General features: G+C 45.8%; 1 protein-coding gene across 1 annotated transcript in view; it reads right to left on the bottom strand.

The window, feature by feature from the left end:
• The window catches only part of LDAH (lipid droplet associated hydrolase), a 248,684-nt gene that overhangs the window by 137,208 nt on the left and 86,357 nt on the right, over nt 1-25,119 (bottom strand). Inside the window, exon 4 of the mRNA XM_088480275.1 lies at nt 10,347-10,510. Within this exon, the coding sequence (XP_088336401.1) occupies nt 10,347-10,510 (164 nt within the window). The remainder of the gene's footprint in view (nt 1-10,346; nt 10,511-25,119) is intronic.

Here is a 25,119-nt window from a genome sequence, read left to right as displayed (position 1 = left end):
CACATCCACTAAAGTGGACAATGAATCCCCAATCTAACAGGGAGCGCAGCTGTAATTTATACACAACACAGGATGGGATGACGATATAGGCTTGGGTGTCGGTATAATCTGGGGTGATGTATACATCATCTTCTTCACATAATATTAATTTGTCCCCACTGGAATCCACCATTACAGGTGCCTCTGTAATTTTTGCACATAATTGACGGTAAAGGTCTTTCTCGTAGAATTTGTAGTTCATTTTGATGGACATCATCATTTCCACATTTTGGGGAAGTAGTCTCAGGCCGATCACTGATAAGGTTCCCGGCTGTGCTGAAAACTCTGAGTACACACTGGAAGGTGGGCAGCTCAAGTAAAGCAAAGGCAGTTTTGTGTAAGGGCCTACAAATTGCCTCTTTTTCCTGCCAGTAGTTATTTACATCTCTTCAGATCTGTGTCCTTTGGGAAGACAAAACAATGGCCCTCATTCAGAGCCGTACGCTCTGAGCAGAGCGCACGCTCTGAATGAGGGCCGCCCTCCATAAAAATGGATCGTCCTCCTGGACGCTCGTATAGCTGTGGGTCACCGCCCACAACCTATACGAGCGTGCATTTTGATGGCCGCGATGGTCGTGACCATCGCGACCATCGAAACTGTGAGCCGGAGCCTGCGGTTTTCAACCGCAAGCTCCGGAGTGATTTTGGCCCTATCAGAGCCAAAATCACTCCCACTGACATCACTAGTGATGTCAGTGGGCCGGCTTCTGACGGGAGGCGTTCCCGTGGGAACGCCCCTGTCAGGGAGGCACGCCCACCAAAGGGGGCGTGCTGTCAGTCAACATCGACAGCACGCCCCCTTTGAAGAGACACTACGAGCGAAGGAAAATCCTTCGCTCGTCGCGTCTGGTGCATGCGCACGACGGAGCTCCCTCCGTCGTGCGCATGCTCAGTGCAGAACATCGACCCACTTGCGAGCGGACAGCCGCTCGCGAGTGGGTCTGAATCAGGCCCAATGTTTTCATCACTTCTGGGAAGACACAACGTAAGACTTGAGGTGCATACACACACAACGATTTATTGAACGATTATCGTTAACGATATAATTTATCGTTCAATCGTTGACAAAATCGTTCACTTTTTAAGTTAAAACGATGACCGATTATGGTTCATGCGCGTTCACGTTTGTAGTTCAGTCAGACTGACCAACTAAACGATTTTCATTAAGGGAATATGAAAAAATCGTTTGTAGTTCGAAAAAATTGTTTATTACATTTTAAAAAATCTGACAGATAATCTGACATAAAATCGTTCATAAAATCGTTGGTAACAAAATCGTTGTGTGTGTATGCAGCTTTAAACTTTGAATCTGAAATGTTGCATTTGCTGCTCTGTTCCGCTTGTCCACCTGTCTGCTCTGGTTCAGTGGACAGTGGGAACTGTACAGGTTGGGAAATGTACATGTGGAAGCTTTGCAAATGATTATTTTACAGTCATGAGTGGATGAAAATCCACTCCTATCAGCAGAGTTTTTAGAAGTGAGTTTTAGAAGTGATGTTGCTTGCTCATAGTAACCAATCAGATTCTAGCTATTATCTTCTAGAAAATGCTAGGTAAATGTTAAGTAGAATCTGATTGGTTGCTACGGGCTACATTACTTCTAAGTATAATGAAGTAGAGCGCTCAAACTGACACAGTTAATGAGTCTATTATTGCTCTTTTATTTAAAAAATTAATAAACATAAAAAAAACATGTACTTATAACATGAAACATACAATCCAATGCAGGGGAGTATCTATAATGGGTGCCCAGGGGGGCCCCGCACCGCACACCCTGCACATATTATTTTAAACTCACCTGTCCGTGGTCCCGTGTCAGAGGTGTCAGCGCTGTTCAAAACACCGGAAAATGGCCAATGCGGGCATTTTTCCGGTGTTCTGCGCATGCGCAGTAGACTCCGGGCACTACTAACGCTCCGGTGGCTGGCCAGCCGCCTCAGTCAGCCACCAAGGAGAGAGGAGGGTGCCCCGCACGGAGAGTGCACACACGCCCCTTCCTCTCTTAAGACGCCCCATATCCAATAAATACCAATCTCCGTCCTAAATGCAATAGGAATATGCTAAAAAGGCATAAAACATGATCCTCTCTATTAGTGTTCGAACCAGTGTAGAGGTGTAGCTTAATATAATGAAACAGTGTGACAGTCACTGGCAACAAATAAAGATCCACTGATCAGTCTACAAAGTAGCAGATAATCCTCCTAAAATTCGCTTGGAGTAAAAAAGGTTCCTTATGATATACTACCGCTAAGTCTATATATCAGTAGATATTGAAACACTCCTAGAGTGCTGGTCCCACTGGTAATAATACCTGTCGAAAGGGGAGAAAATAGACTCATCAACTGTGTCAGTTTGAGCGCTTGACTTCATTATACTTTTCTCTTTGATTGTGGGGTAGAGAACCCTCTAGTGAGCTGCCACAGATACAGCTGATATTGGGAACAATTGACAGCGCACCTTGTGTTTTTTGAACATCACTTCTAAAACTCACTTATAAAAACGTTCACTTTAGTATATTAAATTTACCCCTTCATCTTATTCTTGCGCTTGTCCACATATCTGTGCTGGTTAAGTGGCGGCCACTAACTAACTATGCTTTTTTTAATGACCCTGTACAGGTTGGGAAATGCTTTTTCATGTGGAGGCTTTGCAAAGGATTATTTAACAGTCAATTGTTTTGGAAAGCACTACTAGAAGTCTTCCTGGTCCCCTTCTGGGATGAATATAAATCCACTCCCAGGAGCAGGCATGGTCGCTCAAGGATTCTTCTGGGGTAAAGAATGTGGATGTGTTTTAATATTTTTTTTTGTAAATGCCTCCCCTCATCTTCTCCTGCATAAATTTGCTTCGGAATCACAAAATGAAATTTACTACCAATCAACCCTTCCTGTGCCTGCCTTCAACTACATACATACTCCAACTCCCTCAGGCCTCTCTTGAATAATAAAAATATTTGTTTCCTGATGTGCCATGTTGGAAGTTGAACTGCCATGTGTTTGTGTTTGTGCCACCCACTGCTGCCGCTTAGCTTAGTCAGCCAGCTAGCTTAGTACAAATTTTAGGCCTAAACTGGATGAGAACAATATAGTGAGCTGTGAGGTGGTCAAAATTGACTGGAAACGAGTGGAAATAAATGTTATTGAGGTTAATAATACTGTAGGAACGAAAAAGGCCCATTTTATGTGATTTTAGCTGTTTTTATGATTTTGTTAAGAAATAAACCAGATCCAAAACCAAAAACCAAAGACAAAACACGGAAGGGAGGTTTTGGCAAAACCAATCCAGATCCAAAACCAGGGGAGATACAGATCCAAAACCAAAACACAGGGAGGCAGCGCACATCTCTAGTATATACCTCAAGGAATTAAAAAAATTCAGTTGAAGCCAATTAGGATGGAAAACACCAGTGAATAAAACTAATAGGAAAATGATATGAGATGGCTGTCACACAATCACTATCTTAATATACCCACACATACTTCTTTATGTTATTAGTAGCTCAAGTCATCTTATTTATTCAGTTCAGTGCTACAGCGGCAGATGTAGCAAATAATAAGAGTTATGGTAGACTTACCTTTGTTAACGCTTTTTCTTCGAGGTCCATAGGGTCCACAGGGATATTATGTGGGAAATGTGGTTGGAGTGATCCATGCACCAAACATTTAAGCTTTCAGCTTCCAGGATGCCTCGGGTCCTCCTCCACATATACCCCTATCCCTAGCCACAGGCATTGTTTTTTTTAAAGAAGTCCAAGGTAGGAGAAGGAAGGACAATGTACACAAGAAACATTCTCACAGAAGATGAGGGAATCCGTGACTGAGAAAAAAATTACACAATGCAGCCAGGTACGTCAGGGTGAGTGCCCTGTGGACGCTATGGACCTCAAAGAAAAAAAAGTTAACAAAAAGGTAAATCTACCATAGCTCTTATTTTCTTCTTCAGAGTCCATAGGGATACCATGGGGATGTCCTAAAGCAGTTCCCCTAAGGGTGCGGACGCTCCTGAGCAGAAAGGAGAATCTGCTGCCCAAAGGAAGCATCCTGAGAGGCAAAGGTGTCAAAGGCATAGAACCTAAGAAACGTGTGGACAGAAGACCACGTGGCTGCCTTGCACAATTGTTCAGCAGGGGCACCATGGAGAAACACCCATGATGGTCCTACAGACCGAGTAGAATGCGATGGAGAGATCAGCCAGTGTGTAAGCCTGAGAAATAGTCATACGCAGCCATAGAGAGTTTATTTGTTAGCTGACCAGCCTCGTTTGTGAAAACCATACAACACAAAAAGAGCGTTCGATTTTCTAAAAGATTTTGTACGATCCAAATAGATACGGAGATCACGAACTACATCCAGGGAGGCTTCATCTACAGAAAGGTCTGAAGACTGGAAGGCTGGATCCACAATCTTTTCATTCACATGAAAACGGGATACTACCTTAGGAAGGTAACCCATCCTTGTACGGAGGACAGCTCTATCCTGGTGAAAAATCAAAAAGGGGGAGCGACAAGAGAGCCCTGCCAAATCAGAGACTCTGCGGGCAGAGGAGATAGCGAGAAGAAAAAGTGTCTTCGTTGTCAGCTACTTCAAATCTACTGAGTCCAAAGGTTCAAATGGGGGAGCCTGTAGCCCCTTTAGAACCAAAGACAAATCACATGGTGCCACCAGTGGGACAAAGGGTGGCTGATCTCAGAGAACACCCTGTAAAAAAGTTCTAACATCCGGCAGAGAAGCGATCCTTCGATGGAACCAAACTGACAGCACAGAAACCTGTACTCAAAGGATGGCCAGGCAGAGACTAAGGTCTAACACAGCAAGGAGAAAAGAAAGTACCTTGGAAACCCTAAAAACCTTAGGGTCATACTTTCTGTGGGAACAACATTGATCAAAGTAGTGCCAAATTCTGTAATAGATGCGGGCAGAGGAAGGCTTTCGTTCCCTAAGCATTGTCTGAATCACAGAGCTGGAGAAACCTTTGGCTCTTATGATGGAAGACTCAAGAGCCACGCCGTCGAAGACAGATGAGGTAGGTCCGGATGCAATCAGGGACCCTGCACTAACAGATCTGACCACAGACGGAGAGGAAACAAGTGTATAGATTCCGTATGTCGGTGAACCAATGGCGCCCGGGCCAAGCAGGAGCCACCAGTACTACTGTGCCGCCTTCCTTGAATTTCCAGAGGACCCTTGGGAGGATGGAAATCAGAGGAAAGAGGTATGCCAGCTTGAAGTCCCACCTCACTGCCAGTGCGTCCACGAAGGTGGCTGAGGGATCTCTGGTCCTGGACCAGGGGACTTTGTGGTTGTGACGTGAGGTCATGAGGTCTCCGTTTGGTAGGCACCATTTGTTCACCAGAAGTTGAAAAACTCCCGGGTGGAGAGCACAGTCTCCAGCGTGTATATCCTGATGACTTCGAAACTGCGCTTCTCAGTTGAGGACTCCTGGGCTGAATATTGCCAAGATAGCCGGAAGATGATGTTCTGCCCAGATCAGAATGTTTGCCACTTCCTTCATGGCTGCGTGACTTTGCGTGCCTCCCTGATGATTGAGATAGGCTGCTGTGGTGGCATTGTCAGACTGGATCTAGACCGGCTAGCATTGGAGGAGGTCCTGTGCCAGGATGAGCACTTTGTATACTGCACAAAGCTCCAGGATGTTTATGGGATGGTGAATTTCCTGATTTGCCCATCTTCCCTGAAAGGTATGGTGACCTGTCACCACCCCCATCTGTAAAGACTGGCATTTGTGGTGAGGAGCACCTAATTTGGAATCCAAAATGGGCTACCCCGGGTCAGATGAGACCTTTGTAGCCACCGCGAGAGAGCCAAACCTCCGGAGTGAGAAGGATCCTCTGGGACCGCATTAGATGATACTGCCCGTTCCACCGGAACAGAATCAATTGTTGCAGAGGCCTGGAGTGGAACTGAGCATATTCCACCATGTCGAAGGTGGATACCATTGACCCCAGGACCTGCATCGTTGATAGAATGGATAGCCTTTGATTGTGGAGCATTTTGCGCACTCGCAATAATAGGGCAGAAATCTTGTCCCCTGGTAGAAACACCCTTTGTGTCTTAGAATCCAGAAGTGCCCCCAGATGTAACATCTGCTTTATTGGAGAAAGGGAGGACTTCTTCCTATTGATGATCCAGCTGTGCGTCTGTAGGCAGGCAATGGTCAACTGGAGATGGTGTAAATCAGCTGAAGACTGTGCCAATATGAGGTCATTGTCCAAGTATGGCAGTATTCTGACTCCCTGACACCTGAGGTGGGCCTTCTTAACCGCCATTATTTTGGTGAAGACCAGAGGGGCCTTTGACAGACCAAAGGGAAGTGCCTGGAATTGGTAATGTTGCTGTAGGACAGCAAATCGGAGAAATTGTTAGTGGGATGGTATAATAGGCACATGCAGATATGCATCCTGAATGCCCAGGGAAGTCATAAAATCCCCAGGTTCCATTGCCAGAATAATTGATCGAAGAGTCTCCATACGGAACTTGGATAAACTTGTTGAGAGTTTTCAGATTCAGAATAGGAGATGAGACCCATTTGATTTCTGAAGCAAAGACAGATTGAAATAATAACCCTTTCCTTGTTGAACCACAGGAACCGGGATTATTACCCCTGCTCACAACAGGGAACAAATGGCCTCCTAGAGGGCCAAAGCCTTGATAGAATCTGATGGGGGAGTCTTACAAAAAAATAACTTCTGAGGAGGATGCCTCCAGAAGGTGAGGGCAAACCCCTGAGAGACCACTTCTCGGACACAGGCGTCTGTTGTGGTTTGATGCCAGGAGTCCGCAAAATGATCCCCCAGGAGGAGGTCCGCCCCATCAGGTGGAGGGTTTGTCGTTTGGTTTGAAAGCTGGATGTCCGACAGGCCAAGACCTCTTAGTTTGTGGCTTGGTGGCCCTGCAAGAACTAGATGGTCTGGAGAAAGGCTGTCCTTTTGTTCTTCCCTGAGGGTGAAAGGACCGAAAAGAGGACTGCCTAGGTTTTGATGTAGCTGTTGATAGCAGACCTGCAGATCTTGAGGCTGCCAGAGTAGCCACTATCTTATCCAATTATCCTCCAAAAAGTATGTTTCCATAAAAGGGCAAGGATTCCAGAGCTTTCTTTGATCCCGCATCTGCTTTCCAGGACTTTAACCAAAGCAACAACCAAAGCTGCCGATGCTTTAGCAGCCAGGAGCCCAGTATCTATTGCAGCTTCACCCAAATAGGAGGCCGCTTCTCGTATGTGGGAGACATCCGCTGTTCTCTGGTAGCATTTGGTAGAGTGTCTTCCAATGTTCCTGTCCATTCTTCAACAGCCTTGGATACCCAGGCCGCAGCCTCACCAAAGAAGGGACATCCACTGTAGATGGATGGTCCTCCTTTCCTGAGATAGACCCTGGAGAAGAACCCGGTGCATCATCTGACTCATCTGATGATGCGTCTGAATCTACATGCTGGGTGGACTGACAAATTTATATTGTCAGCTTAGGCGCTTTAATGGCTACCAGTCTGTTTACCTGCAACATTTGCTGAAACGCAGCAGCTGACTGAGCCATACTCTAACTAGAGTGGGCATAAACATCCAACCAGCATAAGGGGGCAAACATAGCAGGCTGGAACTGCTGTGGGAGGCAGCGTGGGAGCAGCCAAATGGTCCACTAGCTGCGTCATAACCTGAGACAAGGAGGACACCCAGGGTGGCTCCTGTACAGGTGCTGGTAGACTGGACTAGTGAGGTGGTTCTTTATAACAAATAGCACACAAACCATCCTGTATAAAAACCTGAGAGGACAAGCCCGCCAAACAGCTTTTACATGAATTTAGCAACGTGGCCTCAGCATCCTGTTTACCCTTACCTTTAGACATAATAAATAAGTGTAAATGTGGCTGCCTTCACAGGTATCAATCAATGTGAAGTACAATAGAGAGGAAAAAAAAATTCCCCACACACCTGTAGCATTGAGAAGAAATAGCAGTTATAGTTATAACTGACAGTACAGAAAATACAGGCAGTAGATCAATACAGCAAAGCTAGCAAAAGTCACATACAATGCATATACAATATACTTGCAATGGGCTCTGAATCAACTACTCAAAACACAAGGTTTGGTAGGATATGAGCGCTGTATAACCTGGCCTCTGGAGAGAGGTATACAGGGAGACTAGACCCAAAACCTCCTGAGACCAGCAGCTTCAGTAGAGCATTGGTAGAGGTCGCTGGGCATCTCATATACAGAGGAGGGCAGGAGGAGCAACCCAGACACGGGAAAACTTCAGCTAGATCGGCATCTGGGCTGGGGAGGGGCTGCCGGTGAGAGCCTACCTCCTCTATGCTGTATTAACCCCCCAGGTGCGCTGGCTTTATAAATATGGCCACCATCACTGTCCCCTGCGCCAGACTCACATGCCCCGGTGGTCTAGTGGGGGAGTGGACGCACCGGTCGCCCCACTACAGCAACCTCCGGCAGGTCTCCAACCGCCGGAGGTACAGACTTCCACGTGGTTCCCCGCGAGCGAGCAACCATCTTACCTGCGTCCCCATGCTTCCGGCTACAGTCCCGGGGCCCAGCATCGCCGCTAGCCAAGCTCCGCTGGTACCCGCCAAAATCACCAGTCCGGTTACTAGTGTTGTGGCGCCGGCAGGGGTAGATGGGGCAGCAGCATAGGCTTCCTTTAGAACGCCTAGCGCTGCTTGCTCTGTAGTAAAAATAAACAAATAAAACATAAAATAAAAGCTTGGGACTGCCTGAGCAGTCCCCCTGTTATAAAGGTGCATCACAATCCTGCCGCACAAAACGTATGTGGCTACGGGCGGGGCATATGTGGAGAAGGACCCGAGGCATCCTGGGAGCTGAAAGCTTAACTGTTTGATGCCTGGATCACTCCAACCACATTTCCCCCATGGTATCCCTGTGGACTCCCTATGGACCTTGAATAATAAAGGATGGATGACCTTCGGCATGAAGACTGCATGGCTGATTAACAGTTAACGATGTGTAGCCGAGCGATATGTCGGCCCGATATATCGTACTGCGGGCAGCACAGACGGTGTAATGGTTAGCATAACTGCCTCACAGCACTGACGTCTTGAGTTCGATTCCCACTACGGCCCTAACTGTGTGGAGTTTGTATATTCTCCCTGTGCTTGCATGGGTTTCCTCCGGGTACTCCGGTTTCCTCCAACACTCCAAAAAATTTATTTTAGGTTAATTGGCTTCCAACAAAAAGGAACCCTAGTGAATGAGTGTGAGCATGTGGTAGGGAACATAGGGCCTGATTCAGACCCGGTCGCAAGCGCTGAGCGCTCGCAACCGGGTTGATGTTTGCCCACTGGGCATGCGCATGACGGAGCCAGCTCCGTCGTGCGCATGCGCGAGACCCGGCTAGCGACGGGTGCTCCGTCGCTCCGGGTCTCGCACCAAAGGGGCCGAGCTGTCGATGGTGATTGACAGCTCGCCCCGTTTGGTAGGCGGGCAGGGGGGGTGGCTGGCCAAACGGAGGCGTTCCCAAAGGAACACCTGCCATTTGGGGGCGGCCCCACTGTCATCACCAATGCTTTAGTAGCATTGGTGCTTTAGCATTAGTAGCATTAGGCTTACTCAGATGGCCGATGCTGCGAGCAAAGGTCTCTTTTTAGTTCGAACACTACGTCTTCGAATGCAGCCCTTGGATCAGCAATGCTGGCAGTGGGCGTCTTTACCATCTAGATGCCTCCTGCAGCATTAGCATTATTTCACACAGCCGCGGCGGTGCCTCTAGTGCCCATCTCTGAATAAGGCCCTAAGTTGCTTACTTTGCTGCATCTTACAGCTCAAGCTGTCCACACCTCTTCCTGCATCCCAGATTCAGGTAGCAGGGCTACACCTTACCTGAGCTCTGGCAAATCTCTTCCTCTCATTGAGCCGCATTCAGTTCAGTGCGATGATGAATAGCAGTGGGAGGGAGCTCCTTCACCTATCCAATACAGCGCGCTGTGTGTCTGGTCGGGAATTGGTTAAGTCAGAGAATGGCGGTTCTCCCAACTTAACCTGAGTGTTAAGGCGCGGTAACCGGCATTCTCTGACTAAAGTTCCGGGCGCGTGGCTGTTGGCACGGCGCTAAGCCGGCAAACAGCTGCGTGCCCGGCACTTTTGCCGGATTTCTCCTTGCATCCCCAGGGGGGTGCGAGGAGAAATTCTTTAGCCACCCAAACAGCGCGGTGTAATGAATAGCTTCGGGAGCTAACTCCAGCAGCTATTCATCATCGCACTGAATTGAATTTGGCCCTTTTGTATACCTGCAGGGTAACCAGTGCGCCTCCAAAAAATGACTTACCTTTAGGTCTGCAGATCTCTTCATCATCTCCAGTATGATGTAACAACCGATCGAATGACCAATCAGAACCAGATTCACATCAGCTGGAACATTCTCTCGCAGGAAAGAGAGCTTGTGTTCTATTTGTCCGTTTAGCCCGAAGACATCTTCTGTCTGGTCACCCTCTGTATACAATAAGAACGATACACACGTTAGCTAAGAATTTACACACTTCAAGAATCTCCCGATCTCTTTGCCTCTGTTTTCATGTTTAGGATTACAATTTATGATTAGTGTCTGAGCCTCCCACCCATGCATTTACCCCTTACCCCTGGGCTACACACTATTTTGTGTGCCATGCTTATCTGAACTTATAAAATTGGAAATGTCCTGAAAATATAGGCATGTTTGAGGTTATGTACAGTGCTTCTGAATGTATAACTTCAAAATTCTATCCTAGGAGTTGGGAACCCTTGGCACTAGTGCCACAAGTTGCTCCTCCACCCTTGTGCCCCTCCCCCCACTGGAGACCTATTTGGTGCGCTAGATCTTCTCCAAATTGGAGAACCCAAGCGTAGCCAATAAAGCATGGGCCTACGGTGAGTGAACCATGACACAGTTGCCCTGCCCACAGTCTAATAACAGATACTGAAGCAAGCCTTCTCCTCCAGGCTACCTATGTGCCCGATATGTCTGCCCAATCCGCGGGATCAGATGACATATGGTCTAGTGTGTACCCAGCTTTACTTGTTTAGCACCCACTTATAACTTTTTTTAAATGTTTATAAATGTTGTAATAGAGGTGAGCACCCAAAGAGAAAAGCGTTACCTAACCCTACTCTATGGTGTATATTTACTAAAGTGAGAGTTTTTAGAAGTGGAGATGTTGCCCATAGCAACCAATCAGATTCTACTTAATTTAACTAGCACCTTCTAGAAGATAATAGCTAGAATCCACTTCTAAAAACTCTCACTTTAGTAAATATACCCCTATATCATGGTGGAGGAACCTTTCAAAGTGACTCACAGGGACCTGAGAGTCTATTTACTAAGCTTTGGATGGAGATAAAATGAATGGAGATCAGCTCCTAACTGCCATGTCACAGGCTGTGTTTGAAAAATGAGAGTTAGGAGCTGGTTGGCTGGTACTTTATCTCCGATCACTTTATCTCCATCCAAGGCTTAGTAAATAGACCCCTTGGACACTTCATTGCTCCTAACACTGAGTTGCTGTGATTGGCTTTGCATTCTGAGCCACCACTAGGTGCCAGGTGAGACCTCAACACTGCTCAGCAGCAGAATCCGTATCTGATACGGAGAATACAATACTCATTCCTCCAGCTCATCTAAGTGAGAAAACAAGTGGAGTTCTCATTCCTCCTATTTGACACAATACATATATAGTTTAGTTACCTTGCTCCAGTGATCTCTCATATCTCTATATCCCCCATTAAAATATGTATTCTGCAGTCTGGACATATCACTTATTACTGCCCTACCCTGATATAATGAGGTCTGCAACACAGATCTGCACATTGCTAGCCTCTGTGACCCCTAACACCAATTATCCTATGTTCCAAATTGATCAGACTACAAGTGATTTAGGTTATGTAACATGTTAATAATAAAAGCAAAAAAAAAAAAAAAAGGACAACAAAGAAACCGAACATTCAGATCGAAAGACGTCACATTTAATGCCTGGCTGTGGTATTGCATTCTAGCAAAGAGAAGGCTACGAGCATAACAGAATCTTCAGTACAGAAATAGCAGAAAGAGTTCGGATTGGTTACAATTAATTGTCTTGTACAATCCAAGGCTCACACTGCCTGCAGCTACTTACGTAATGACCGCTGGGGTGCCGAACGCATCCACATGGATGTACTACTATATATCCGTTGGGCACAAACAGAAAAATCAATGCACATGTTAGGGAAGCCGGTACGGATGCATCATTACTCTGTGGCGTTCTTGGCATTGAGACGGCCACTGGGTAAGGCACAGCGTGAAATTAATGCCCTAAGACAACTATATTACTTTGACATTGTTATTCTGAGATGCACCAGTGCCCTTAACAAACTGTTTTAATTTTTAGAAAATACCCTATATTCTTTTGTTTATTTATATAGCCCCAGCGCATTTCGCAGCGCTGTACAGTGAGGTTTAATAATTCACGTCAGTCCTTGCCCCATTGGAGCTCATAGTGCAACATTCCCTACCACACGCTGACATCAACTTTGTCAGCAGCCAATTAACCTGTTGGTAAAGACATATATTATTATGGCCACCAGGCGATTTTATGCAGAGTAGCTATGCCGCCGATAATGCCGACGTACGATGTCTGAATCTGTATAAGAACGGAAAAGCGACGGTATACAGAGACTAAGGATGGGCATCACTCATGAAATAATGGGAAAGTGGCGCGATCTGATGGACTGTGAACGGTTGCTGGTGCTTGCAGCAGCGGTGTGAGCCTTAGCAAGATGGCTGCACTGGTGAATTGTTCAAGGGTGGCGGACGGCAACATTGCATCAAATTACAGATCACCTGAATCAGGGAGCAATTCCGACGGCCTCTCCGCGAACAATATGCCACACATTACATCCATAATTCTGGTCACATAAACAGAATGTCACTGCTACCTGCTGAAAACAGGGTGAGCCGCCACCAGTTTCCTCAAGGACACAGGAATTGGAGCGATTGGAAACCGGCCATGCGATGACTGATGAATCATATTTTCAATCACACAATGCAAATGGTAGGGTGAGGGTTATGGAGACAACAGAAAGAAAGCATAGATCCTACTGGATCCGCTACAATCAAACCACAGGAACTGGAAGATGCATATGTGGTAATCCCCCACGAAGCATACCGATCATTAGTAGAATCCATGCCTAGAAGAATTCAAGCTGGGCAAAAAGTCTAACCCAGTGGTCATAATAACTTGGCCACTCAGGGCCTGATGCAGAGGTGCCACGCTACTGAAACCGCGACTGCGTCTATTGCAGCAGCGCGACTGCCTCTTTACGCTAAGCGATGGGAATCGTACAGAGATGCCCACCGGCTGTGGTGCTAATCCGCCACTGTGCGCATTAAGACGCACCATAGGCACACATCGGCCGTCACGGATGCAATGAAAGCATTGGGTGCTTACATGCACCATTTACACTGCATCCATCTCTAAATAAGGACCTTCGTGTGTACACATATATTTATTATTAGGATTCTAATAGGATTGAAGATTAGTATTAATTTTATTTATATAAAACCATTAGAAATAATCTTTTAAATGCATAAGAAAAGTATTATAGCGTGCCCTAGTAGTCACACATATTTTGTATTTTGTCAAGAGTTTGTTTTAGGGGTTTAAGGTACCCACGTGTGTCCACTAGAGGCTGCTTTACCTGGATGCGCTAAGGTGTTGTATAATTATTTTGCCAATTACATGTGAAACGGTTTGAACAGTCACCACTATGCATTAACAAACCAAAGCCTGCGTACAGAGATAGATGGTATACATGCAATAACTAAAGTGTTTTATTCTAAGCTATTAGAATAAAGTTGTGTTTTCAACCAGACACTTAATCAATGTTCCGTAGTCGTCTTTATGACTATGGCCCCTAATATAATAGACTGCGATTTGCAGGCACCTGCATGATTTCGGCAACATAGCCACTAGATTTAAAACGCCAATTTGTTTTGTAGACAAGACTAATCTGGTTTTGCCTTAAAACAAATTGTCGCTTTAAATCTAGAGGCTAAATCGCCGAGGCCGCGCCAATGTCCGTATATCGCAGGTTGTTAAATTTGCTGGTTTACCATGATAATGCAGACTTGTTGGAGAGGAGTGCGCTTCTGCACCGTCTCCTCCTGTACAGTGGCGCCTCTGTAGAGACCAGCTGCGGTTACCGTTACCCACTGCTATCACCGCTGTCACCACAGTTAGCCCTGTGTAATCTGCTGTTGCCAAATAAACCAACCATCCTGGTTAAGGACATCTGTGTGGGCTAAGGACCTGATTCAGAGCCGCTCGCTGCCGGGTGATTGTTGCTCAGTGCGCATGCATATAATTGGCAGTGCACGTGCGCAAGTCAGTCTCAGCGATGGGGAATCGTGCACTCGTAGTACACAGGCTGTCCGCTACCTTGACTGACAGATAGTACCGTTTGTGGGTGGTAACAGGGGAGTGGTGTTGCGGACGCAGGCGTGTCAGGTCGTGCATAATTAGCAAATTAGCGTCATTGTACACGTCACCTGCTTGTATTTCAGCCAGCACTGATCGCAGTGCTTGCGGCGGGGTAAGGCTACCTCAAGGGCTGCGAACAGCTCCGATGGCTCTCGATGTTACCGACAATTATCCTACAATTCGAGGAGATGACTTGTGTTGCGAGTGGAAAGGGGGCGTCTTTATACACTAGCGAGTGCTCAGTGCCGTAGCACGCTAAGACATAGAGGGCGTCCTTACACCACGCAGTGTGAGCGTTTAATTTAAATATCCGGTTCCTTTTTGCCAGTGAGCGGCCGCATCTTGCGAGCAGGACTGAATGAGCTCCTAACATCCATTTCACATTCCGTTGGCACCTATCGTAACCAAACGGGTTCTACCAATAGCTTATAGCAATAAGACTGTGAGGGAAGAATGATCATTTAGAAGCCACATAAAAAAAAAAAACAAGTATCTTTTGAGCATTCGTTGGGACAAAGTAGCAAAGTAACACATTTTCCAATACCTGCAAGTGCAAAAGGCGAATTCTGCACAAAATGCAACACAAAAAGGAGTTTTCAGCTTTGGGCGACTGATCTTTTATGTTCAAATTTCAATAAAGTTTGAATTTAAAAGCTTGGTGTGAAAACATGGTGCAATCCGCCATAGCGACTGCAGCCCGACCGAACGTCAACGGGGGCCTTTGCTGAATAGAGCAATTACTCAGCCAATAGGTGTGATTCTTTCCACCGAGCAACAAAAGGTCGCTTGAGCACAGTCCTCCTTGTCAGAACGCATCTGAATGTAAACCAGCACAGGCAGGTCCCGGGCTTTGAGTATCTCAATGACAGATAATATATTTTCGCTAACTGTGTTTATCCATCTGCGCTACATCTCCACATCACTTTATAAAAATTGAATAATACTTAATGTAAACATAACTAATATGTTTAACACCAAGTGTGTTATTTTACTTTGTGTCTACTGTTAACGTGTTTTAAATTACCTAAAGCAACCTTTCTATTCCCAGCGTATAATACTTAATAAATCTCCCAGCCTTTCAGGATTCCAGGAGTAATAGCGTCGAAAATGCAACAACTCATACACAAGGTACAAATAAAATTAAATAAAACATTCGTCCAAGTGCAATTTACTTCTTCGCGTCTGGCAGAACTCGGAGAATAGCTTCTTTTCAAAACAGTTTGGAACTGAAAATGAAACACATGCAGACACAAATAAAGGAGATAAGGGGCTGTTTAGCCAAAGGGTTCTTCTTGTCTGTATTATAAAACAAGGAAGCTGTTTGCACGATCCAAAACCTCTAAAATTCCCTTTGGCCCAAACATTGTTATTCATAATATCATTTTCAGCACACATGTACACAATAATCTACTTGTTGGAAACTGAACAGTCGGACTGAACTGTAACTGTGCCCTACACACAGAGTTGAGGCAGCCATTTTGGGGGGCTGAGTAATGCATTCAGGCGAATTGCAGCCTATCAATGCACTAGGAACTGGCGACATCACTAAGGCATGAGAAAGGAGGGAAACAGAGTTGGATCAAGAAAATGGCTGCTGCCACTGTTTGTTGGCAATGTCTATGCCTTAAAAGGGTTCTGCTGCGTTGTTGCTTGAAGAAAATAATAGGGACCGTACTTTGCAATTGCAACAGCAGTTGCCTACGGATTGCAGTTGTTAAAATATGCCAATGCCTGCCATAGCACAGCCGACATAAAGACGCCCGCTGCTGCCTTCCCATATCCGTCCAATGTCGCTCTACTGCGTAAACATCGGTACCATCGACGCACATCAGCCAGGTACGGTGCATTTACAACAAGTCTGACCAGTAGCAGGCACTGCAAGGTTAGCTCGCACGCAGAGAGCTCTCATGCTGCGTATTCAATCACAGAGGGGTAATTTATGCACGCCCCGTCACCACCCCCCAAAGCTGACAGCCTGTCACGCACTTCGCAATGGATTCCCGTGTGCGTCCGTCGTCGCAATGCGACCGCTGCACACGCACAGTGCAGCTTATGCGCACGACTGATGACAAACAATCGTTTCATCTGTGTCTGTAGTCGGGCCCACATGTAGGCTGTGCACAGGCCCCCCTCCTCTCTTAAAACTGCCCCTGCATGTATGGGCTGTATGTATGGGCTGTCAACAGTCAGCTAAGAGCATACTTTTCGGACATGTCTCGGAAAACCGTCATTGTGTCCCCTCCCTCAACCCCCCCCCCGCTACACAATGCCTTTATTACCAGCACTGTACAGTGAGAGGTGGGGCCACGATAACCACCCGATTCAGGGTGAATCGTGTCATCGGCTACTCGGACCGCAACTTTCACCAGGTAAGCGGACGGCTTGTGGCCAGATGGCAGCCAGCTCAAGAGACTTGCCCACTCATCCCGCCGGCTGGGAGTGCCACCCCGACTTGGAGGGCCTCCTAGTCGTTGTGGAAGAGTAGGCAAGTATGGCTAATGATGCGTACACCCGGTATGCTAAAAATGAAAGATAACGATATCTTTCATCATTTTATTGTTCATTTTTAAGTACCAACCAACTTACCCACGACCAACGATGCGCGTTCCCCAATGGACGATAATGATATCGTCCATCGGCCATGCATGCAGGCCAACCTGGACGATATCGATCTCTCTCCATAGGAGTCCGTGATCATTGATTGTGGGTCGTTGGTGGTTTTTTTGGTGTGTGGATGAACAAGATCATTCATCCAGCACACCAGGATTTCTAAAGGAAGATCGGTCAGCGATATCGTTAACGCTGACGATCGTCCTGTGTGTAAGCACTATAAGAGATAAGAGGTAGGAGATCGGTTGGAAAAGGTAGAAGGGTGGAAATATGGGGCATGAAATAGGAGTGACACATGTGCCCTGGCATACCTTTTACAGCAAGTCCTAAGCAATATGCCACTGATTCAATGCAGAAAATAATAAAAATAAAAAAAATAAACAAATAAATAACCAAAATATCCAGCTGGCTACCTTCCTTATGCTGGCCATACACGCTGCAATTATCGGGACGATCCGCCCGATATCGGCGGATCGGCGCGATAATTGTAGCATGGGGGGGCGACCGAGTGTTAAATATTGCTCGGTCAGGCATGCTGGATTGTCCAGCATGCCCGTCCGATGCGATATTTACCCGGTAACTGTCGGCCGCAACGGGCAGTGTATGCCCAGCGCGGCCGACAGACAGACATTTCCTGTGCTCCTTCCTACGGAAGGAACAGGGAAATGTCTCCTCCCCCGAGGGCGGAGCGCAGATGTCGGGCTATACACTGAGAGATTTCTCTCACAGTGTATGCCGCGGACATCTGCGGCTGGCAGCCGGCCAGATAAAATGTCTGTCGGTCTGACAGACATTTTATCTTGCCGTGTATGCCCAGCATAATTAATTTTATTTTACTTCTTATAACGAAACTATTAAAACAGGTTTTACATTAACAAGATTTTATGACCAACTGGATGGTATAATCTATATCAGATTTATTTCACTGACATCATCTTGTAACAGGAGTCTTCCTCCCATATTAAACTAAAAATACATTTTATCCTTTTTTCATCATTCAAAGATGCCTCGAACCAGTTTGAGACTTAAATTAGGACCAGTTGTTCAGGGGCAACACCAAGAACATTAAACACATCTGAGCACTGGTTCCATCATTTAGCATGAAGAAATTTAGCATGAAGAAATTTGAAGTTCGTTAATAAAACCAAAAAGGACAAATAGAGAAACATATGAGACAGCCCGAGAGCAGAGGGCAAATCACGCAATGAAGATGAACAAGGGAAGAGACGGTTGGACTGAGAAAACCTGCAGTCTGGGCCTATTTTCGCCGCGGACATCACCGGCGCCTCGAAAACAAAAAGGTTGCAGAGGATTTTTTTTTTTTTTTACCCTAGGAAAACAAAAACAAAAAAAATGTGTTTTACCAAATACATATAGTAGCACCAAAAAGACTGCAAAATTCAAAGAATGGATGATAAAATCGAGTTGTATCTATTTACATTTTGTAAAAAAAAAAAAAAATTTTTATTAAGGTTTTAATCAAGCAACCAATAAGGAACAAAAAGGTAGAAGGTTAGCGTCACTAGCGTGTAAGTCATTAGCCTCTATAAGGGACTCGCCGTCCAGAACCCGCATAGCGAAGGAGTTCAAAAAATTAAAGAATGAAAACTGATCTAGACTGTTATGAATAACGCTAGTAATGTATTCTAAACAATAGATCTGCCATATTCTATTTATAATCGAGATGAAGGATGGAGGAACTGAGTTTATAAAAAATAATTGGTAGCAGTCAAAATATGTTATACGTTTCTGGATGTATTTAGGAATATCACAAATATAATGGTAACACCGGTATCAATGACACTAAAATGATGTACCTATGTCCACAATGGAGACAATTTGGTAGTATTAACTTTATAAATTGTTAATCTGCTAAATTCATGGAGAAGATTAGGAAAATAAATTTGGGGATTAGTGATGTACAATAAGCCAGTGTCTGCATAGAGGGAGATGATATATTCTTCAGAATCAAATTTTAGATCCATAATATCTACAGATTGGTGAATCCTAGCAGCTAGTGGCTCCATTATTATTACAGCAAATAGGAGCGGAGACAGTGGACAGCTTTGTCTCCCACCATTATAAATGGTGAAAGGAGATGATTTACTGTACGTCCATTAGAAAGGACTGGCGCTTTTGGATTAAAATAAAGAGCACCGATGACTCCCACAAATGATCCTCCCATGCCCATTGCTTGCGTGACACATGTAAGATCGGGATGTACTGTAGTTATGAGACCGGCAGCCTTCTCAATACCATCATCTGAATCCTGACAAGGGATTTAAGATGGGTGTTGAAATACCGACGCCTATCTTAATCCTGATGCCGGAACTCCGAAGGATGCCGGACCGAACGAGGTTAAGTCTGGGTGCCCTTAGCGATAGCCGCGGAGGGTTAGCTTTAGGGAGCGTAGCGGGGTTAGGATTTGGGGGGGGAGGTTATGGTTAGGCACCCCCAGGGGGAGGTTAGGGTTACGGACCCCCCCCCCCGGGAGGCCTAGGTTTAGGGGGGTTAGGGTGTGGTACCCCCGGGCGGAGGATAGGCACTAGGGGGGTGGGGGGGGAGTGTTAGGGTTAGCCACCACTAAGGAAGGGGGGGAGAGGGGTAGGGATAGAGTACTTACCTGCCCTGTCGGGTTGCTGGCTTGGGAATACCATACCGATTTCGTAAGATCAATCAACTCTGTTGAAAGCATTTTCTGCAAGTAGGGCCACCATAAGAAATGGAATTCCACATTTCTTAGCTAGGTGAATAAGATCTATTGCCTGTCTGGTGTTATCAGAGGCTTGTCCTGAGAGGTGATGACTTTATTTACTCTATGAGCCAAAATTTTGGCAAAGCAAAGAGTTTAAAGATCCACATTTAATAATGAAATAGGTCGTTAGTTACCACAACAATTGGTATTTCTGGGCCTGATTCAGAGTTGCACACATTGCTGTGAATGCGCAGGCACTGTACTGTGAAAGTGTAGATCTCCTTCTGCCAGCTCGCTCGCAGTGCCGGCCTGTCAATCAGGCCGCAGCCATTTGGGGGCGGAGCAGGCTTGTTGTCAGGCAGAGTCCCAGAAAACGGTGGCATGTCGATTACTCAGGTGACTGATGTTCATGCAGAGTGATCACATGCTGCGTCCTCGGATGCAGCAGCTGATCCCAGAAGCAGATAGGAGGTGTCCATTTACACAAGACGCCTCCTGCGGCATTCGCCTATTATTGCACAGCCACTGCGAACAAAGGGCCTGATTCAGAGCCGGACGCTATTTGCGCTCGCTCGTTCAGAAAAAGGGGGTGGCTATTTAAATTAACCGTTCGCTCTTTGCGGTCTGTTCACGCCTCTATGTCTGAACGAGCGAACAAAACATGCGAACGTATTTTTGAAAAAAACGCCCCCTGGCCGCTCGCATCATACGTCATGTCCGCTATTTATTAGATTAATCGAGTACATCGGACGGCGTATGAAATGCTCGCTATTCTTGTGGTTGGTTTTTCCTACCACAATCATGCGAGCAGTTCTGACTATAAAACAACCAAGTGACGTGGTCGATGACGCTGCTTTATTAATTATGCACACCCTTAAAACGCCCGTTTTGACCTTTAGGCACGCCTGCGTTTTGATCTCCACTCCCCGTTTACAAGCACCTTCCCCTGTTACCACCCACAAACGCCTCACTCTGTCACTCAAAATAGCAGGCATTCGCTATTTAGCGAGCACACGATTTTCGGCCGCACTGACTGGTTCGCGCATGCGTATTACAATCCATACGCATGCGCAGTTGGGCGAACATCGCTCGGAACGAATGAGCGGCCGCTTACGAGCGGCTCTGAATCAGGCCCAAAGTCACCACGGCTGTGCAATAGGGTACAGGTCTGCAGCTGGCCCTCTAACCGGTTTGGGGATAACCATCATTTCATTTAGGTGCGAAAAAAAATCGCACAGGTGAAAACCTATCGAAAATTACGGCTTTTTGCATCTAACTGAATTCCCCTTTATATACGTAAACCAATAACAGACAAGAAACTAGTAATTTATCAGTGTGGTTTCCAATATGTTGCTATATTGTAGAGTTCCAACAAGCATACATATTTACTTAGAGGATCAATGAAAGAGGCATTTACTGTAATGGGGCATATCCACAACAAGATTAATCAACGATTGAACGATAACGACACCGTTATCGTTCATTGGATATTGCAGTGGATATTGGCACTGATTCAGACCCGCTCGCAGTCGCTAGCCGCTCGCTGGGTCTGTGGGCGTTTTTTTTTTTTTGTCTCCAGGCCGCTCGCAAAGCTGTGGGTGACCACCCACAGCTTGTGCGAGCGGGCTGGAGACCATCGCGATTATCGTGACCATCGGGCTTGCTACAAGACCCTGGGGTAGGGTCTAGCTTCCGCAAGCCCGAGTGGACTTCCTGCTCTAATAGAGCAGGAAGTCCACTACTGATATCACTAGTGATGTCTGTAGGGCCGCCCACAAACGCCAGGCGTTCCTAAGGGAATGCCTGCGTTTATCCAGCCATCCCCCCTACCTGCCAACAAAACGGGGCGAGCGGTCATCGACAGCCGCCCCGTCTTGTTGCGAGCCCCTCAGCGACTGAACTTCAATGCTCTGCGGGGCTCGCACATGCGCACGCCGGACACGGCGCATGTGCAGGGCTATAAAATCGAGCCGCTTGCGAGCGCACTACGCTTGCGAGCGGCTCTGAATCGGGCCCATTGTGCCCACACTGAACGATATGTCGTTCAGTGCAGGAACCCTCCCTTATCCCCGAACCTGCACAACCTGATGACAGATGACATCGCTGGTCGTTGCCGGCATATCCACTGCACGATAATGCGGACGATGAACGATAATGATGTTGTTATCGTTCAATCGTTCATTTATATCGTGTAGTGGATATGCACCTTAAGATTACTTTTTTACTTAGTGTCAGATGAAGAATAAAACGCCTGAGTGAAAACTCTATTAGGGAAGCTAGGGATGAGGGAAACTTAAAGTGGGTTTCTTGAAGAAGTATGATACCAGTCAAATGGGAGTTTAAAATATGGAAGAGCGATCTTTCTGTAAGTGGGGGGAGTTAAAACCATTTACATTAATCAAAAGGACCTGAAGATGAATGGTGGATGAAAGACGAGACTATCCTCCTTCATAAGAAATTAACTAATTAGCTAACACGTGCCCTTCTGCCTGTTGTTTAATTTTCTATCTCCATGACATAACATTTCTTTCTATATGAAAGGCAGATGGCACAACAGAGCCGTGTCCTATCTCGTGTCAATGAACAGAAACAACTCTGCTAATATAAAGACATGACGAAAAGGAAGAAAAATAAAGCACTGTATGTAGTAGAAAATGAAGGACAGATATAAGCAAATAAATGAAAAAGTCATCTGAAAAGAGTAGTAGCGCAGAAAAAGAGTCTGCCCTTGCAGGGGCGCATTAAGAGTAGAGGGGGCCCGTGTTCAGCTTCCATGCGGGCCCCCTCCTCTCTGGCAGCGCAGTAGACTCTAGCTTGGTGTCAGAGTCTACTGCACATAGGCAGGTCTCCGTGAAAATGGCACCTGCACCTTATTCCCGGGGACATCTCCAGTGTGCATGCCCAGATCACTGGGAAAATGGCCGCAGAGTCAGTTTCTCTGCGATTTTTGCTGCTCTGCAGCTCCGGTCCACCGGTAGATGCAAGACTCCAGAGAGGTAAGTATAACTATATATGGGTACAGGGTGTGCGGTGTACCCATTCTAGTCTTGCCATTGCGTTCTTGGTTGCATTGTGCACTACTGAGTTTTAAACTGCTCCTGGAAATAAGGTTGGCAGAAGAACGGTTCATCGGGAGCTTTTTGGATTGGGTTTCCATGGCTGTGTGGTCATATCAGCATGCGCAATGCAAAACATCAACTGGAGTTGTGTAAAGTGCACCGCAATTGGACGTTGAAGCAGTGGAAATACATTCTTTGGCAGTCAGACGAATGATTACAAGTTTGGCAGGTGCCAGAAGAACGCCTCCTGGCTGAATGTCTACTTCCAACTATAACGTTTTGTGGAGTAGAACTAATGGTCTATGACTGTTTTTTAGGGTTTGGCCTTAGATTCTGGGAAGGGGAATGTTAATAATAAAGCATACAATGACACTCTACATATTTATGTGCTTCCAGCTTTGAGGTGACAGTTTGGGGAAGGATCTTTGACAATGTCCATATGCTCAAAGCCAGGCCCATCAAAGAAATGGTTTGCAGAGTTTAGTCTTGAAGAAACTGATTGGCCTTCACAGAGCCCAGACCTCAAACTTTTGGATGAATTGGGACGCCAGCTGCGAGCCAGGACCTGGTCATTAGTGCAGTTGTAGCTGAATCGATGGAAATCCCCACAGCCATATCCCAAAATCTATTGGAAAGCCTGCCCAGAATGGTGGAGGCTATTATAGCAGCAAAGAGGAAGGCCAATTCCATGGCTATGGAATGAACACACACGTAAACGTATCTGAATGAGTTACCTAATGCCCCCAAGCTTTCAAGGGTTTTACATATTAAAATTAAATTTAGGCTTAAGTTTGGATGATTTTAAACACAATTTAAAAAAAAATTAAAAAATTAAAAAAAATAAAAAAACTCTGCTTTCGTAGCATATCGCTTTGAGAATTCTGACGTAATTATAGATTTTTTTAAAATGATTTCTCTACTGCGCATGCGCAAATCTGCAGTAAATTGGTGGCCGTACCATTTTCCTACTGATTTCTGCACACTACCGCCATAGAGGGTAAATATAATGGATGGGAACTGAAGCAGCCTGACGTTAAACTGGAGGCGTGCCATTATGGGCACGCCCCCAAATAACATAATTTATGGTAATTAGACCACACACACCCTTTTCAGTCACGTCAGGCGTTAAGGTGCAACACATTTCGGTTCTGCACAGCAGGGCTGCACATACACACTTTTCACCAATGAACAATTAAGACATTGGCCCTCATTCAGAGCCGCACGTTAACAACAGTACGCTCGTTGCGTTCCGATGTTGACTAACCGCGCATGCGTCGGTGTTACACTGCGCATGTGCGTACGGCAGATTGCGAGCTTTTTTTCTCTCGTTCCTAAAATAGCGTACAGGAAGTGACATGTCAAATGTGATTGACAGAACAGGGCGTTTTTGGGTGTTGACGGGGGTGGAGATGAAAAACGCAGGCGTGGCGAGGCGTTTTTGGGGCGTACATACATTAGCAGATGCGAACGTCAAATGTGTTCGGACCGTCTCATACGTCACTGGAACATCCGCTTTCCCTTCAAAATGCTCGCACAGCTTAGGGTCAGGATTACTCGACCACATTGGCGATGGCCTTCTCCTCCGTCCCGGGACTCAACGATGGTGCTGCGATTAATCGCGGCTGGTCAGTAAAGTAATTAGTGTTGGATTGAAAACCGGCTTGGTATGTGTTTGGAAAGCAGTTTATTGGGATAGCACAAAAGCGTACGCAGGTGGAAATCAGAGCTGCTAATGTCATGATGACACAATCAATTAGCGTACATTTTTGGTGTTTTATTTTGGCCACAATTTGTTGGTTATGGCCTATTGTAACAATAATGTCATCATGTTTTAATTAGCTCCCCTTTTTTTTGGTTTACTGTGGAATTTGCATCGCTATGTGATTTTTTAAACGTTCCTTAAAGAGGCCTTTTTTTTTTTTTAAGAGGGTCAGTTTTTGCCTTTAGGGCCAGGATTAAATGTAACCCATTTGTACAATAATGTCACAATACAATGTCAGTTTTTTGTTTTAAATTTATTGTTTAAACACAAACAAATTGGCCTAATATTTTGTTGCCTTTTTTTTGTGGCAAAGATATTTGTTAAAAAAAAAAAAAAAGCCATAACTGGTAACATAAACGTAAATACCAAAATTAAAAACATTTCACAAGAAAGGAGAGGGAAGTTTTGACCAGAAAGGAATATGAGCCAAGCACAGAAGGAGTGTGGGAAAAGTCGCCATTGCTGTCACCGTTTTCTCGGCCGTT

This window comes from Taudactylus pleione, unplaced genomic scaffold (assembly GCF_031769625.1).
Source record: "Taudactylus pleione unplaced genomic scaffold, aTauple2 ptg000252l, whole genome shotgun sequence".
Classification (NCBI taxonomy): Eukaryota; Metazoa; Chordata; class Amphibia; order Anura; family Myobatrachidae; genus Taudactylus; species Taudactylus pleione.
This window is presented reverse-complemented; position numbering and strand designations above follow the sequence as displayed.